A 13,440-nucleotide genomic window follows, 5' to 3' on the forward strand; every position below is an offset into this window, starting at 1 on the left:
TAATAAGCATTATTATATAGCATGAGAATAGCTTTAGAGTAAAAGATTAGTGGGTTCGGGTTAATTCTATCGGATCATTTATAAATTAAAAAATACCTTAACATGAACATCAATAGTAAATGATTACTAGACAACTTGGTTACTAGATTAACTTGGTTAATGGTTATTACTGCATTAACCAATGGTAATTCACTGTTAATCAATGTACCCTTATTGTAAAGTGTTATGGTTTACCTGTTTTATTTGATTATTAGTTTATATCTAAACTAAACTCAGACTTGTTTAGTCATAGTTTTTACACAATATATCCATGTCATAGTGAGACCCCAACCATCGTTAGCATCGTATGAGTTTCTGCTCTTCGTCAGCAGGATCAGTTTTGAGCCATCACCAAGATGATCCCCATCGAGACTAAACTAGGGCCATCGATGGTCTCTTCAAAACTGTTGGATTAGATCTGGCCATAGATGGTCTGTTCCAACTGCTTCATGCAGAGCTCGTCCTTTCTATTCATAAAACCACAGGACATCATGTGTCTATTTGCGCCCCGGTTTTTCTTTTTTTCAAGCGTCTCTAAACGGCTAAATCATCTGCCCTGGTTCGGCTGCTGGTCCCGCTGGTCTTACTCAATCGCCGCTTGTCCTTCTGGAAGAAAACTCCACTCGGGCTGGGCGCTGGGAATCCTGTTTTACTGTACTGGATCTGAGGAAAAGGAGCCTTCTTGTTGGAACAGTCCATCCTTTCACTCTGGAAGCCGCTGTCCTGCATGGGGCCACAGTCTCCGGTCTCCAGTCTGTCGTGCTGGTAGCAGGTCATCTGGAGGAAGTTCTCCTCCACAGCCATCTTGTGCATCTCAGCAACCATGTTGTCAGAGTTCTGCTGAGTGACCAATCGATCGTTGGGAAACGGGAGAGGTAGGTAACGTGATGTACCAATCACACACTGGTTGAAGTCTGGGGGTGGAGTTAATGGTGTTGGCAAAGGCAACTGCCCATTGCAGGGCGATATTCTCCCCTTGGTGATTATGTGCCTGAAACAGAGGGATACATTATTTTGGGTGATCTTTATGTTGAGAACACACACACACACACACACACACACAAACACAGGCTACCTGATGCAGTGTCTCCATGCAAGATGCTGGAGTTCGAGCACACTGAGGGCCAGGGAGACCACAGACACAGCCAGCATGAACACGATGAAGACGTTTTTCTCAGTGGGTCGGGAGATGTAGCAGTTGACTGGGTGAGGACACGGCCAGGCCTGGAGAGATGGATCGATAGACGGAGAGATAGAAATACATAGTTGGGGAGAGAGACAGACGGATGATCAGAACAAGGATAACAAGATATCACCTGTGCCATTCCATCTGTCCTGTGTCTTACTGTTTATTATGAATGATTTGTAGTTTAGAGTTTTTAATACCTGGCATATAAAGAGAGGATGGAGGAAAATTCCGTACATGAAGTACTGCAGACACAAGAACACCACCTGCCAACAAGACAACATAGCTGATTGAAATAAGGAAGACACAACACAATCATAACCAAATCTGTCTATAACATCCATGTCTGAGGTTTGAGCACCACACCAAGTGATGAGCAGTCTCTCTGTACACAGTAAATGTATCATCAAATATTCATCGCTTATATGTCAGTGGTCTCCCCTGACCCCGGACACGTATCAGGTGACCCCCCCGCCCCCCCCAGGTGTGAGTTAAATTTGAGTTACGGTCAAACATACCTCCATGATGCTCCGTATGAGAATACTGAGGATGTAGGTTCGTAACAACGCCCCCCTGAGGAGGATACGCCCTTTCTCTCCTCCTGTTTCTCCTGCTCCTCCACCCCGCTCTCCCTTTGCGTTCCTCTCTCCTCCTTTTTGTCCTCCTCCTCCTGGGTCCTCCTCTCTGCCGCCGCCCTCCTCTTGGCACTCCGCCTCTCTGCTCCTCCGCTTGTCCTCGCGCCGTACGATGTGCATGGCGTGGCCCATGTAGATGAGGCTGGGCGTGGACACAAACACGATCTGGAGAACCTGGAGGTGAGGGACAACGTTGAGGTGAGACCAGTGGCGGTTCTAGGGGGGGGGGCCAGGGGGGGCCAGTGCCCCCGTAACTCTGAGTCCGGCCCCCCCTGTGGCCCCCCCAAATGAGCCAACCCCACCCCCCGTCAATAATTGCGCCCGCAATAGCGCTCGTCCGCGATCCAACCCCCCCCCCCCTCGACAATTTCGTTTGTGCCCCTCTAACAGAAAAGCCGGCCCCATCTCGGCCCCCCCATTAAAACCGGTCTAGAATCGCCACTGGGTAAGACGACACCAAACTGGTCACCATCAAGCGAGGCTGATTATCAAGAAGCATGTTTGGACATTTTGGTTGAAATTTGTCAATCAGCAATCAATAAATATATAATTCTGACAAAATAAAGCAAACATTCTGATACCTGTGGCTGTTGCAGGCCTGTAATAAGCCTGTTCCTCCAAATGCCCTACTCTTTCTTCCAAGGAAAACTACTCTCCTACTCTAGCTTCAATCAATAGGATGCCGGAACATTAAGGCTTTCTATTGATTGATCCTGGTCCCATGTCTTGGATCAGATCAAATTGTCCTAGGTTAATGCAGTGTATGCAAACTATGGCATGTGCTTTCTATGTGCTTTTCTATGTGCTTTTCTATGTGCATGTGCTTTATGTGCTTTCTAGTGCATTGATTTTCGGTGCCGTTAAAATAGCATTTATAATTGTTTACTACTTTAACGGCACAGACAATCCAAAAAGCCAGTCGAAACTAGATGGTAAAAGTGTGTAGTTCAAAACGTGACGCAGCTTTTACTTCTTCACCACCTACAGAGTTTGTTATGTACAATCATTCATAAACCCCATGTTATTTCCCATAGACATTTGACCGAGGGAACCGGAGCCCCGGAGGCGGGACTTATTCTTCAGAGGTCTGTTATACCACAGTTAAGGGGCGTTGTCCGTCCCTCTGCTGCGCGTCGGGACGGCGACCCCCTTAACTGTGGTATAATGAGAACATTTCACTGACTGAAGTGATCTATTGCTTTTATAAAACGGTTACGTAAGTATGGCGAAATGAAAGTCATAGACACCCTCAATTTTGAAAAAGCAAGGGAAAGTCAGAAATGCATTTTTTTTAACAAATACAAAAAAGTAGTCCCTCCTGGCTGGCTGCAAAGTGTACGGCGGTTGCTATGCAACACACTGTAGCATCCTTCAGAGAGAAGGCTAGAGACGGTAGCTTGGTTCGCCGGCAATTTAGCCTACTATGGAGTTCACTCACCGTGTGCCTATTGCTTTACAGCATTTCCACCCTCTCCAGCAATCAACATATTTTTAGGCTTCAGTGAACTATGCTATTACTTTTATATATAAATAAACAACAGTTCAAGTTAGGCGCGGAGTGATACTGAACTCTGTAAACTGAACGGGCGTCATAGCTGTGGGTATACGCTCAATATACAACAGTTGGGAACCAATCAGATCACTTGATTTAAGCCACCCGTTTTATAATCATCCATTGTCCCCGTTCCGCATGCAAATTAACTTTGCGGGCAACCGTTGACTGTGACTGTGTTCGAACATAGCAACTTTCGCCACCTGTTCAAGGAGATACGGACTCAATATCTTGGTTAAATGCACTTGATTTGTTTTGTGAAGACATCTGTGGCTACTGTTTATTCATTACTGTGTTGTAAGGAAACTATTTTTACTGTTTGATGTTTAGGTTATCTGCTGGCCTGCAAAGCAAATATTACCCTGGGACGTGGTAGTGGTTAAAACTGAAGGCTGGTTAAAACGGAAGGCTTACTTTCAGGCCTTAGAAGGCATTTAGTGCTTGCCAGGACTTCTGGTATTATTATGTATTTTATTGCTATTTTCATTATTATTTCTTAAATTGCCCAATGGAACTGCAGCTTAATTGAGTTTCAATAAATGTATTGTTACTTTTCATTATCGGTCATAATGGTGGTACTTGGGGAGACGAATATTTTCTTAGGTGGTACGCGGTATAAAAAGTTTGAGAACCAATGGGTTAAGGCATTCTATTGATTGATCCTGGTCCAGTCTTGAATCTGATCAAATTGCTCTGTATAGGTTAATGTATTCTATTGAGGTTACCTGGTAAACCGAACCTGCCAGCAACGTTTTTATGTCAAACATATGTCTTGGGTCCTGCCCCCAAAACTGGTCGTAGAGAGCGACAGTTCCTTGAGCAAGAGAGCGTAAGCTCAAACAGACAAATAGCCAGCTCCTAAATGGAAACAAAGTGGGCTAGAAGCCTTCTCTATCTACAGTGCAAAGGGATTAGCTACACCATGCACCATACCCAGTATCTGATATGTGCTATGGGGAAGGCCCGGTCGTAGCAGACGTTTTCACAGCCGGGCTGAATGGTGTCACAGTTGAAGTCCTCTTGTTCGTCTCCCCAGGAAGACTCGGCCGCAGTGCCCAGGACCAGAATGCGGAAGATGAACAGAATGGTCAGCCACACCTGGAGCAGCACGGAGGAAACACAACGTCAGCCACACCTGATCAACATGGAGGAGACACACCGGTAATCCTAACCCTGGAGCCACATGAAACACAACTGTAAGCCAACACAACCGGAAAACACAACCCTAATGCCGCTTTTCCACCACCAGTACCAGCTCGACTCGACTCGCCACGCCTTTTTTGCGTTTCCATTGGCAAAAAAAGTACCCGGTACCTAGTACCGGGTACTTTTTTTTTGTACTACCTCCGTCGAGGTTCCAAGCAAGCGGAGTAGGTACTTTTGTGTGACGTAAACAGGCTGCTGGCCACTGATTGGCCAGCGCTGTAAATGGGAATAATCACTCAAAGTTAAGTTGTGTCCGGCGTGGTTGGAGTCCACGGACCCGCTCCCGAGGGGGACACTGATCAGCGTTTTGCCGTGTGTGTCGCTCCTTTCCCGGGGCTAGAGTTAGGCTGCGCGTGGTTGTGTGTGTCCGGCGTGGTTGTGTGTGTCCGGCGTGGCTGGAGTCCACGGACCGGCTCCGGAGGATCAGCGTTTCGCTGTTTCTTTTTAGTGTTGTTCCTTTCCTAGGGCTCGAGTTTTGCCTCCATCAACGTTACCGTATGACAACAATAGACGCGCAGTCATTGCGGTTTTTATTTTATTTTATTTCCCATCATAACCTTTCCCGGGAATCAGGAAATAGTCTTGATCAGATTCAGATTTCCCGGGAATCGCGTCTCCCGTGATTAAAACCTAATGACGACCCGCCCATGGTGGAGAGGTTCTTTTCTACAACCCGCCCACATTGAAGAGGTACTTTTTTAGATGGAAACGCGCCTGGAACCGAGTCGAGTCGAGGCGAGTTGAGTGGAGTCGAGCTGATACTGTCGGTGGAAAAGCGGCATAACTGTACGTTCACACCAAACGCCACATTTGTCGCGGTGTCGCGGTGTCGCTTGAGTTTTGTCGCGCGACAAGTCATAATCCGTCACTGTAGTGATTTGTGCAAGTTTTATCAAGTGAATTTAGTCGCACGTGTATGAGGACGTTGAGTTGTTGTGGAAGTACCAGAGACGTCGGAGAAGCCGAGGAGCACACAGCTTTTGGCCGTGATATTATATATTATATGATATCTCGGAGAAGCCGAGGAGCACACAGCTTTTGGCCGTGATATTATATATTATATGATATAGATATTTATATATTATATTATATAATATCATATAATATTATATATAGAGCTCCGGGAGTCGCAAACGGCAACAATCACTTTCTCCTCCATAGACCTCAATGGAGGAGAAATAAGTCCCGCCTCCGAGGCTCCGGTTCCCTCGGTCAAATGTCTATGGGAAATAACACGGGGTTTATGAATGATCGTACATAACAAACTCTGTAGGTGGTGGAGAAGTAAAAGCTGCATCACGTTTTGAACTACACACTTTTTCCAGCTAGTTTCGACTGGGTTTTTGAATTGTCGGTGCCGTTAAAGTAGCATTAATAATCGTTTACTACTTTAACGGCACCGACAATCCAAAAACCCAGTCGAAAAAAAGTGTGTAGTTCAAAACGTGACACAGCTTTTACTCCTTCGCCACCTACAGAGTTTGTTATGTACGATCATTCATAAACCCCGTGTTATTTCCCATAGACATTTGACCGAGGGAACCGGGAGCCTCGGAGGCGGGACTTATTCTTCAGAGGTCTATGCTGCGGTTCACTGTGGAGTGCAGTGGCAAAGTTGAAATATTTAAACTCGAGCGAAAGTGTCGCGTCGTGTCGCTCTACTAAATCCTCGTGACCGCGCTTGCCCGTACCAGGGCGTTCATGCTGCGCCATTCATCAAGTCGCGCCGCAGGTCTTTCTAGCGACAAAAGTCGCCTGATATGCGTCTCTACGTTGACTTTGTATGGAGTCACGTCACCTCGTTGCTTTTGGTGTGAACGTTCAGTAATCCGAGAGCCACATGGAGTCTGGCCTGAGAGGAAAGGACTTTGTTTGCAGCATTTTAATAATACAATATCTAAATCTAGGCCAATACTTGGCCAATGAATGTGTGTATGAATGTGTATTTTAACATGCCTGTGCGTGTGCGTGTGTGTGTGTGTGTGTGTGTGTGTGCATGCCACATATGCCTGGTACCTTGCCAACAGAGGTAGAATGTTCCTGTACTTCTTCAAGGAAGTTTCCCAGAAGGCTCCAGTCTGCCATGACCAATCAGAGCCCAGCGGACGGTGGTTAGTTTGGTAGTAACCTGTCGGAAGGAAGAAAAGTTTTCTTAGTGACCACAGTATTTGTTCTCAGGAAGTTGTTTGGGATATTTTTATGTATTTTGGCTTATATCAGTGTTAAAGTCTGGAACCACTCAATTAAAGATCCCATATCATGCTTTTTTAGGATTAATAATTGCATTTGGGGGTACTTCTGGAATAGAATAGTTCTAGAACTGTTCATTTCTGCAAAACCAATTTCAGCGTCTTTCAGAAACAGTCTGATTTGTATCATGTTGCTTTAAGGCCCCCCTTCCGAGTAGCCCAGCCTGCTGTGGTTGGTCAGCACGCTCTCTCTGTTGCGATTGGTCGAACACTTTGCGCGTGTCGGCAAATTCACCCCCTCGAGAAGTTGTAAACAACTCACTGTCTCTACAGTAACAACGCAGTGACATCAACATGGGTGTTGTAACCGGAGAGACGGTGAAATCCGCAAGCTACTGACCATCATGGGAGAAAAGGTGATGCAGTCGCATTTAACGAAGAGGGGGAAAGATGGTGGCGATCTACGAGAAAGCAGCAGGGGAACTTTCCTTACGAGGTTTTCGTCTGTATAAAAAACATGTCAGCAAAATAAAGAATATGTTGGCGTTTTTGCACTTGTAAATAGTAGCCTACACTGAGATGTGGTCTACTCATTCCTGCATGTGAGTGGCTTGAATAAAAATAAAAATAACATTCAGAGTCTGCAAATTATTCTAAAGAGGTCTACTCTCATGCGTAGCCCTGCCTACTCTGATGAACTAAGAAAGCCGAGTCTGTGACGAAGGCGGATTATACTCCCTCGGTTTTGCTCAGGCAAGACAGTGAAATTGCAGGGTGTGCCAAGCCGCTATTGAGGGGTGTTCTCAGTATACATGTATTCGTTACATGTATACGTTATATAACAGTCTAAACAAAAAAAGGGTTCAGGAAAAGTCAAAAAAGCATGATATCACCCCTTTAATGTTTTTTGATTTCCAAGGGCCGTTATCAACAGGCGCAGACCAAAATGTCTCTGGACTCAATTGGTTAGTCCGACAACCAATCAGAGCAACGGAATGTATGACACATTGTGGTTGTTTATGAAAATCCCTCCACAGCTCCCATAGGGCCTGGGCCTGAACAGTCATCGTCCGTCGTCGTCCATCGTCAGATCGCCCCACATTAGATCAACGCTTGGGATTGGCCCGGGCCAGGGTGGCTAGTAATCCTTCTGACGGGAGGGGGGCCAGATCCTCGCAAGAGCAAATAAAACATGAACTCCCAGATTAGTTTGGTTCCTAGGCTCATACAAATGTACACTTTAAGCAGGTTTCTTAGTTTTTCGATGGCAAACATTTAGTAGTTTTGAATTTGGAATTGTAGTTTGGAAGGATTATCAACGTTGCCTTGCTTTTCCTGCCATCCACCCATTTAGTGGGTGCGTGCGTGCATGCGTGTGTGTATGGGAAGCTAGGTGGGGTCATTGTAGTTTAAATGTGTGTTACCATTAGGACCTCCTCTATAATGTCTCCCAGGGTCTATTGTAGTTTACATGTTTGTAACCTTTAGGATCTCTTCTATAATGTCTCCCAGGGTTTATTGTAGTTTAAATGAGTGTTACCTTTAGGTCCTCCTCTATATGTCTCTCAGGGTCTATTGTAGTCTCTGTAGACCTCTTCTATAATGTCTCCCAGGGTTTGGTTTATTCTGACTCAGGGTTCCCACGCGTCCTCTCTCTGGGGAAGGAAATCAAGACATAGAGTAAACACTGCCACGGAAATAACACAGTTACATACCTCACATACTGGCTGTTTTGTCTGTCTGTGTGTCTGTGTTTATATATGGATAGTATGTCTATGTGGCAGAGGCCGGTTCTACCGCTCGCGGATCTCGAACCTGCCACCTCTTGAACTACGACACTACCGGCATGGGAGTGGAACGCTCTAACCACTGAGCTAACAGCCCAGGCTTCTGACTCAGCGGCTAGAAGCGTTCTTACGGCTAGGGGGTGTGAGGATTTACAAACGTACTACCGCCAGCTAGCCCAGGCTAGTTGGCATCCGTTACACTCACCCCCCTAAATCCTCACTCCCATCCGGGTCACGGCACCAATGTAGCAGAGGCCGGTTCGACCGCTCGCGGGTCTCGAACCTAGGGGGTGTGAGGATTTACAACGTACTACCGCCAGCTAGCCCAGGCTAGTTGGCATCCGTTACATATGCATAATTGCATGTTTACGTTTCCAAATGTTCTACACACAAAAAAAAAAATGGCTGACGCAAAATCATATAAAATATCTATAATAAAATTAACTATACTTTATACATTCTTTTTTTGTTACAACGTGGTCATGCACGTTTGTGCATTGTGCATTTTGTTATTAACAATACAGGAAACACAAGGGAACAATTGTAATTGGCAACTCTTTCTCTCACTTACACACACACACTTTACCTGGTTAGATGTAGAGGAATATAGCAAGCCGTCCAATAAAATGAATCCAGACCAGAGCAGATATGGGGAAGACGGACTCTACCAATTGAGCAAGGCAGTACTTATCCAGCAGCAAAGCACGATGTGTATGTGTTTGTGTTGATACCAAGCTACTCCAGTTGTGAGAATGAAATGTCCTTTAGGTCTACAAAAAAACGGAATCAAAATCAATGAATCATTACAGAAAAAAACGTAAGGTCTGGTGAATGTTGAGCTCCGGCGGTGATCCCATGGACAACAGACCTCCTCAAAGTATCCAAGTCACTCTGAGCTGTTCTCATCACATCCAAGCGCTCTGAAGGAGAAGAAGCGGCTCGTTAGACCGGGAGCAGAGCTCACCCACAGAGGGATGGACAGACAAGAAAGTTGAACAGTCGAACATTTTACCGTTTTAAAGGCAGAATGACAGACAAGTGTAACAGCTTCAAGGAATTGGTCCGGTGTAACAATCAGTTTAAAGGAATAATAATCCATCAATAACATAAAAAAAGTGCAACCATACGAAAGTCTAGAAGCCTACCTTTGAAGTCTACATCGGTCAGACAGTGTCACACAAAGAGTTGAAACAGCATCAAGTAGACGGTTAGCGAGTTAGACATCCAGTCAGTCAGAGTTTGGTTCTGCGAAGAAACAAATGAGCCTGGCCTCTGGAGACTTTTTATCTCTGCCTCTGATACTTCAAATCTCTCTCTCTCTCTCTCTCTCTCTCTCTCTCTCTCTCTCTCTCTCTCTCTCTCTCTCTCTCTCTCTCTCTCTCTCTCTCTCTCTCTCTCTCTCTCTCTCTCTCTCTCTCTCTGTCTCTCTCTCTCTCTCTCTCTCTCTCTCTCGCTCTCTCTCTCTCCCCCCCATTTAGGTCCTGTGTGTTTTTGTTTGCCTGGATGTGAGTCGTTGTGTTGTTCTTTCTTAATGTGTGTGTGTGTGTGTGTGGTGTACATGGGTGTGTACTCCTTGCCTCTCGACTGCAGAGGAAGACAGATATTGTGTTGGCATACAATGGCAGCAGGGTGCAGGCCTGCATTCCTTACAGGCTTTGTTCACCCAGTCAACGTGTTCTGCTTCTCTCTCCTGTACTGGTCTCTCTGTGGTTGAGCTCTGTCTCTCCTGTACTGGTCTCTCTGTGGAGGTGGTTGAGCTCTGTCTCTCCTGTACTGGTCTCTCTGGTTGAGCTCTGTCTCTCCTGTACTGGTCTCTCTGTGGTTGAGCTCTGTCTCTCCTGTACTGGTCTCTCTGTGGTTGAGCTCTGTCTCTCCTGTACTGGTCTCTCTGTGGTTGAGCTCTGTCTCTCCTGTACTGGTCTCTCTGTGGTTGAGCTCTGTCTCTCCTGTACTGGTCTCTCTGTGGTTGAACTCTGTCTCTCCTGTACTGGTCTCTCTGTGGAGGTGGTTGAGCTCTGTCTCTCCTGTACTGGTCTCTCTGGTTGAGCTCTGTCTCTCCTGTACTGGTCTCTCTGTGGTTGAGCTCTGTCTCTCCTGTACTGGTCTCTCTGTGGAGGTGGTTGAGCTCTGTCTCTCCTGTACTGGTCTCTCTGTGGTTGAGCTCTGTCTCTCCTGTACTGGTCTCTCTGTGGAGGTGGTTGAGCTCTGTCTCTCCTGTACTGGTCTCTCTGTGGTTGAGCTCTATCTCTCCTGTACTGGTCTCTCTGTGGTTGAGCTCTGTCTCTCCTGTACTGGTCTCTCTGTGGTTGAGCTCTGTCTCTCCTGTACTGGTCTCTCTGTGGAGGTGGTTGAACTCTGTCTCTCCTGTACTGGTCTCTCTGGTTGAGCTCTATCTCTCCTGTACTGGTCTCTCTGTGGTTGAGCTCTGTCTCTCCTGTACTGGTCTCTCTGTGGAGGTGGTTGAACTCTGTCTCTCCTGTACTGGTCTCTCTGTGGTTGAGCTCTGTCTCTCCTGTACTGGTCTCTCTGTGGAGGTGGTTGTCAATGGACCAATCACCTCCGTCTCTCTGTCTGCCGGTAGCAGTGGGCTGAGGGCCAGCGGAGGGATCTGGGCAACAAGGCTTCCTGTTTGCAGCACAAGAAACGCGGTTTCCTGCGTGCGCTCTCGCCAGTCAGAACCTCCCGTCCTCCACTCGCTCTGGTCCCATTACTTATTGAACCTTCTAGTCAGAATCTCCAGTCCTCCACTCGCTCTGGTCCCATTACTTATTGAACCTTCTGGTCTTTCTCTTCTCCTCTTTGTCTGTCACTTTCAAACCTTCATGTTGTTCTTGTTCAACGCCAGAAATGTAATACCATCCAAGACTCATTGTCCAGAAGGAACACCTTGTAACCAGCGACTGGACGTTTCATACGCTACATTCAGTGTCAGAATGGTAGGAAGCATGCATATGGCGCTGAAAATAGGGCCGTATTTTGGCACTCCTCAAAATTGGTTTTATATGGATTATTAAAATGGAATAAGGATTATATTGTGATTGTGAGTCATTGCTCCTGTGGTCACACAGATAAAAAACCATGTGCTGTGTGTGGCGAGGCACATGGCAGCCTCAGACTAGCATGGGACTCTCAGACCACCACAGATTCCCCAAATAGATGTGGCAGAATCTCAAGGCTTGTTTATTCCATAGCAAAGCTTTAGGGACATTCTTTAATACTTTTGGGCAAACATGTTGTGCTATTAATAAATCAGCTGCCTGCCTATTTTTTGTGTGTGTGTGTGTGTGTGTGTGTGTGTGTGTGTGTGTGTGTGTGTGTGTGTGTGTGTGATTCTGGGTCTAATGGTGTGCCAATATTTACATTACATTTATTTAATGTAGAAATGTGTACTTGTATACAAGTGTATACGTATTTGTTCATGTCTGATGCATGTGTGCATATGTGGTGGCATATGTGTCTATCTATAAGTTTTCTAATTGGGCATGTGTGAGATTTTTGTAAAGTTTGTATTTTACAGTAAACATAGGGCATAAACAATTCTTTGATTACCCTGGAAGCAGTTGCTCTGTTTTTGTTGAAAACCAGTTTATAGCTGAGCTTAAAGGTTCTTTGCCTGCAGAGCCGATGTTACAAGCTGACATGTCAGAGCTCTTCTTCTGAGTGTGTGGTGATTGGTGCTGGTTTGTGTGCATTGATTTCCCGATGAATCACAGGTGCAGCCTCACCCAGCCCCAGTGTTCAATCGGCTTCAACCAGCCACCGGCCATCAGGGATACAAATGAAAGTAAAGCTAAATAAATACATAAGAATAAAACCTAAACATAAATTAGATTAGTAAGTAAAACCTCAACCTCAAGAACTGTTGTATTTTGAGTTAGAGAGTTTGAGTTTGAGATAGTACTACACAGTACATGACAAAAACCAGGACCTAAAACTATAAAAAATATATATATACATTTAAACATGTGGGCCTTAAAAAGCCATCAACAGACTGGCCTGGTTGCCCAAGTCTCCAGTCTTCAGTCTCCAGTAGGACCAGGACAGCCAGTCTACAGTAGAACCAGGACAGCCAGTCTACAGTAGAACCAGGACAGCCAGTCTACAGTAGAACCAGGACAGCCAGTCTCCAGTCTACAGTAGAACCAGGACAGCCAGTCTACAGTAGAACCAGGACAGCCAGTCTACAGTAGAACCAGGACAGCCAGTCTACAGTAGAACCAGGGACAGCCAGTCTACAGTAGAACCAGGACAGCCAGTCTACAGTAAAACCAGGACAGCCAGTCTCCAGTAGAACCAGGACAGCCAGTCTACAGTAGAACCAGGACAGCCAGTCTACAGTAGAACCAGGACAGCCAGTCTACAGTAGAACCAGGACAGCCAGTCTACAGTCTCCAGTAGGATCAGGGACAGCCAGTCTTCAGTCCACTCTTCTTCTGGTTTCTTCCTAACAAAACAATATAAGATAGCTTGCCTTGCAACCTATTGAAAATAATGTCAATAAAAATAAAAGCTCTGACTTCTATCACATTAAACTCCTTTGGCAGCAGCAAACATCTTAAAATTTGTAGAGAGGCACAACCAATACATAAAAAGTAATAAAGTGGATCAACAAGTGGATTTGATTGTTTTTCATACAGTGCAACTGCCGCAAAAGACGATAGACTGCTGTTTTGGAACAGTCCTGCTCGCACACTCGCTGGGATGGTATGTTTTCAGATGTTGAGATTAGTTCAGATTAGTTGTGTTTCCCATTCGTGTTGGCACCAACCGACGGCATAGTTTGCAGAGGGTCTTATATTTTGCTTCATCACTTTTTAGATATCCAAACCACTTCCATATAATGGAT

General features: G+C 45.7%; 1 protein-coding gene across 1 annotated transcript; it reads right to left on the bottom strand.

Annotated features, from left to right (window-relative positions):
* Positions 1-573: 573 nt before the first annotated feature.
* Positions 574-6,733, bottom strand: LOC311350704 (gap junction alpha-5 protein-like; the record flags this gene model as incomplete). Its single annotated transcript, XM_084470771.1, has 6 exons — positions 6,635-6,733; positions 4,346-4,510; positions 1,744-2,034; positions 1,426-1,491; positions 1,115-1,263; positions 574-1,030 (listed from the first exon to the last, which is right to left on the bottom strand). Exons 1-6 carry the CDS (start codon positions 6,701-6,703, stop codon positions 574-576), a joined length of 1,197 nt encoding a protein of 398 aa, XP_084326897.1. The 5' UTR covers positions 6,704-6,733.
* Positions 6,734-13,440: the final 6,707 nt, after the last annotated feature.

The sequence above is a fragment of the Micromesistius poutassou genome, assembly GCF_964030765.1.
Source record: "Micromesistius poutassou genome assembly, chromosome: 7".
Classification (NCBI taxonomy): Eukaryota; Metazoa; Chordata; class Actinopteri; order Gadiformes; family Gadidae; genus Micromesistius; species Micromesistius poutassou.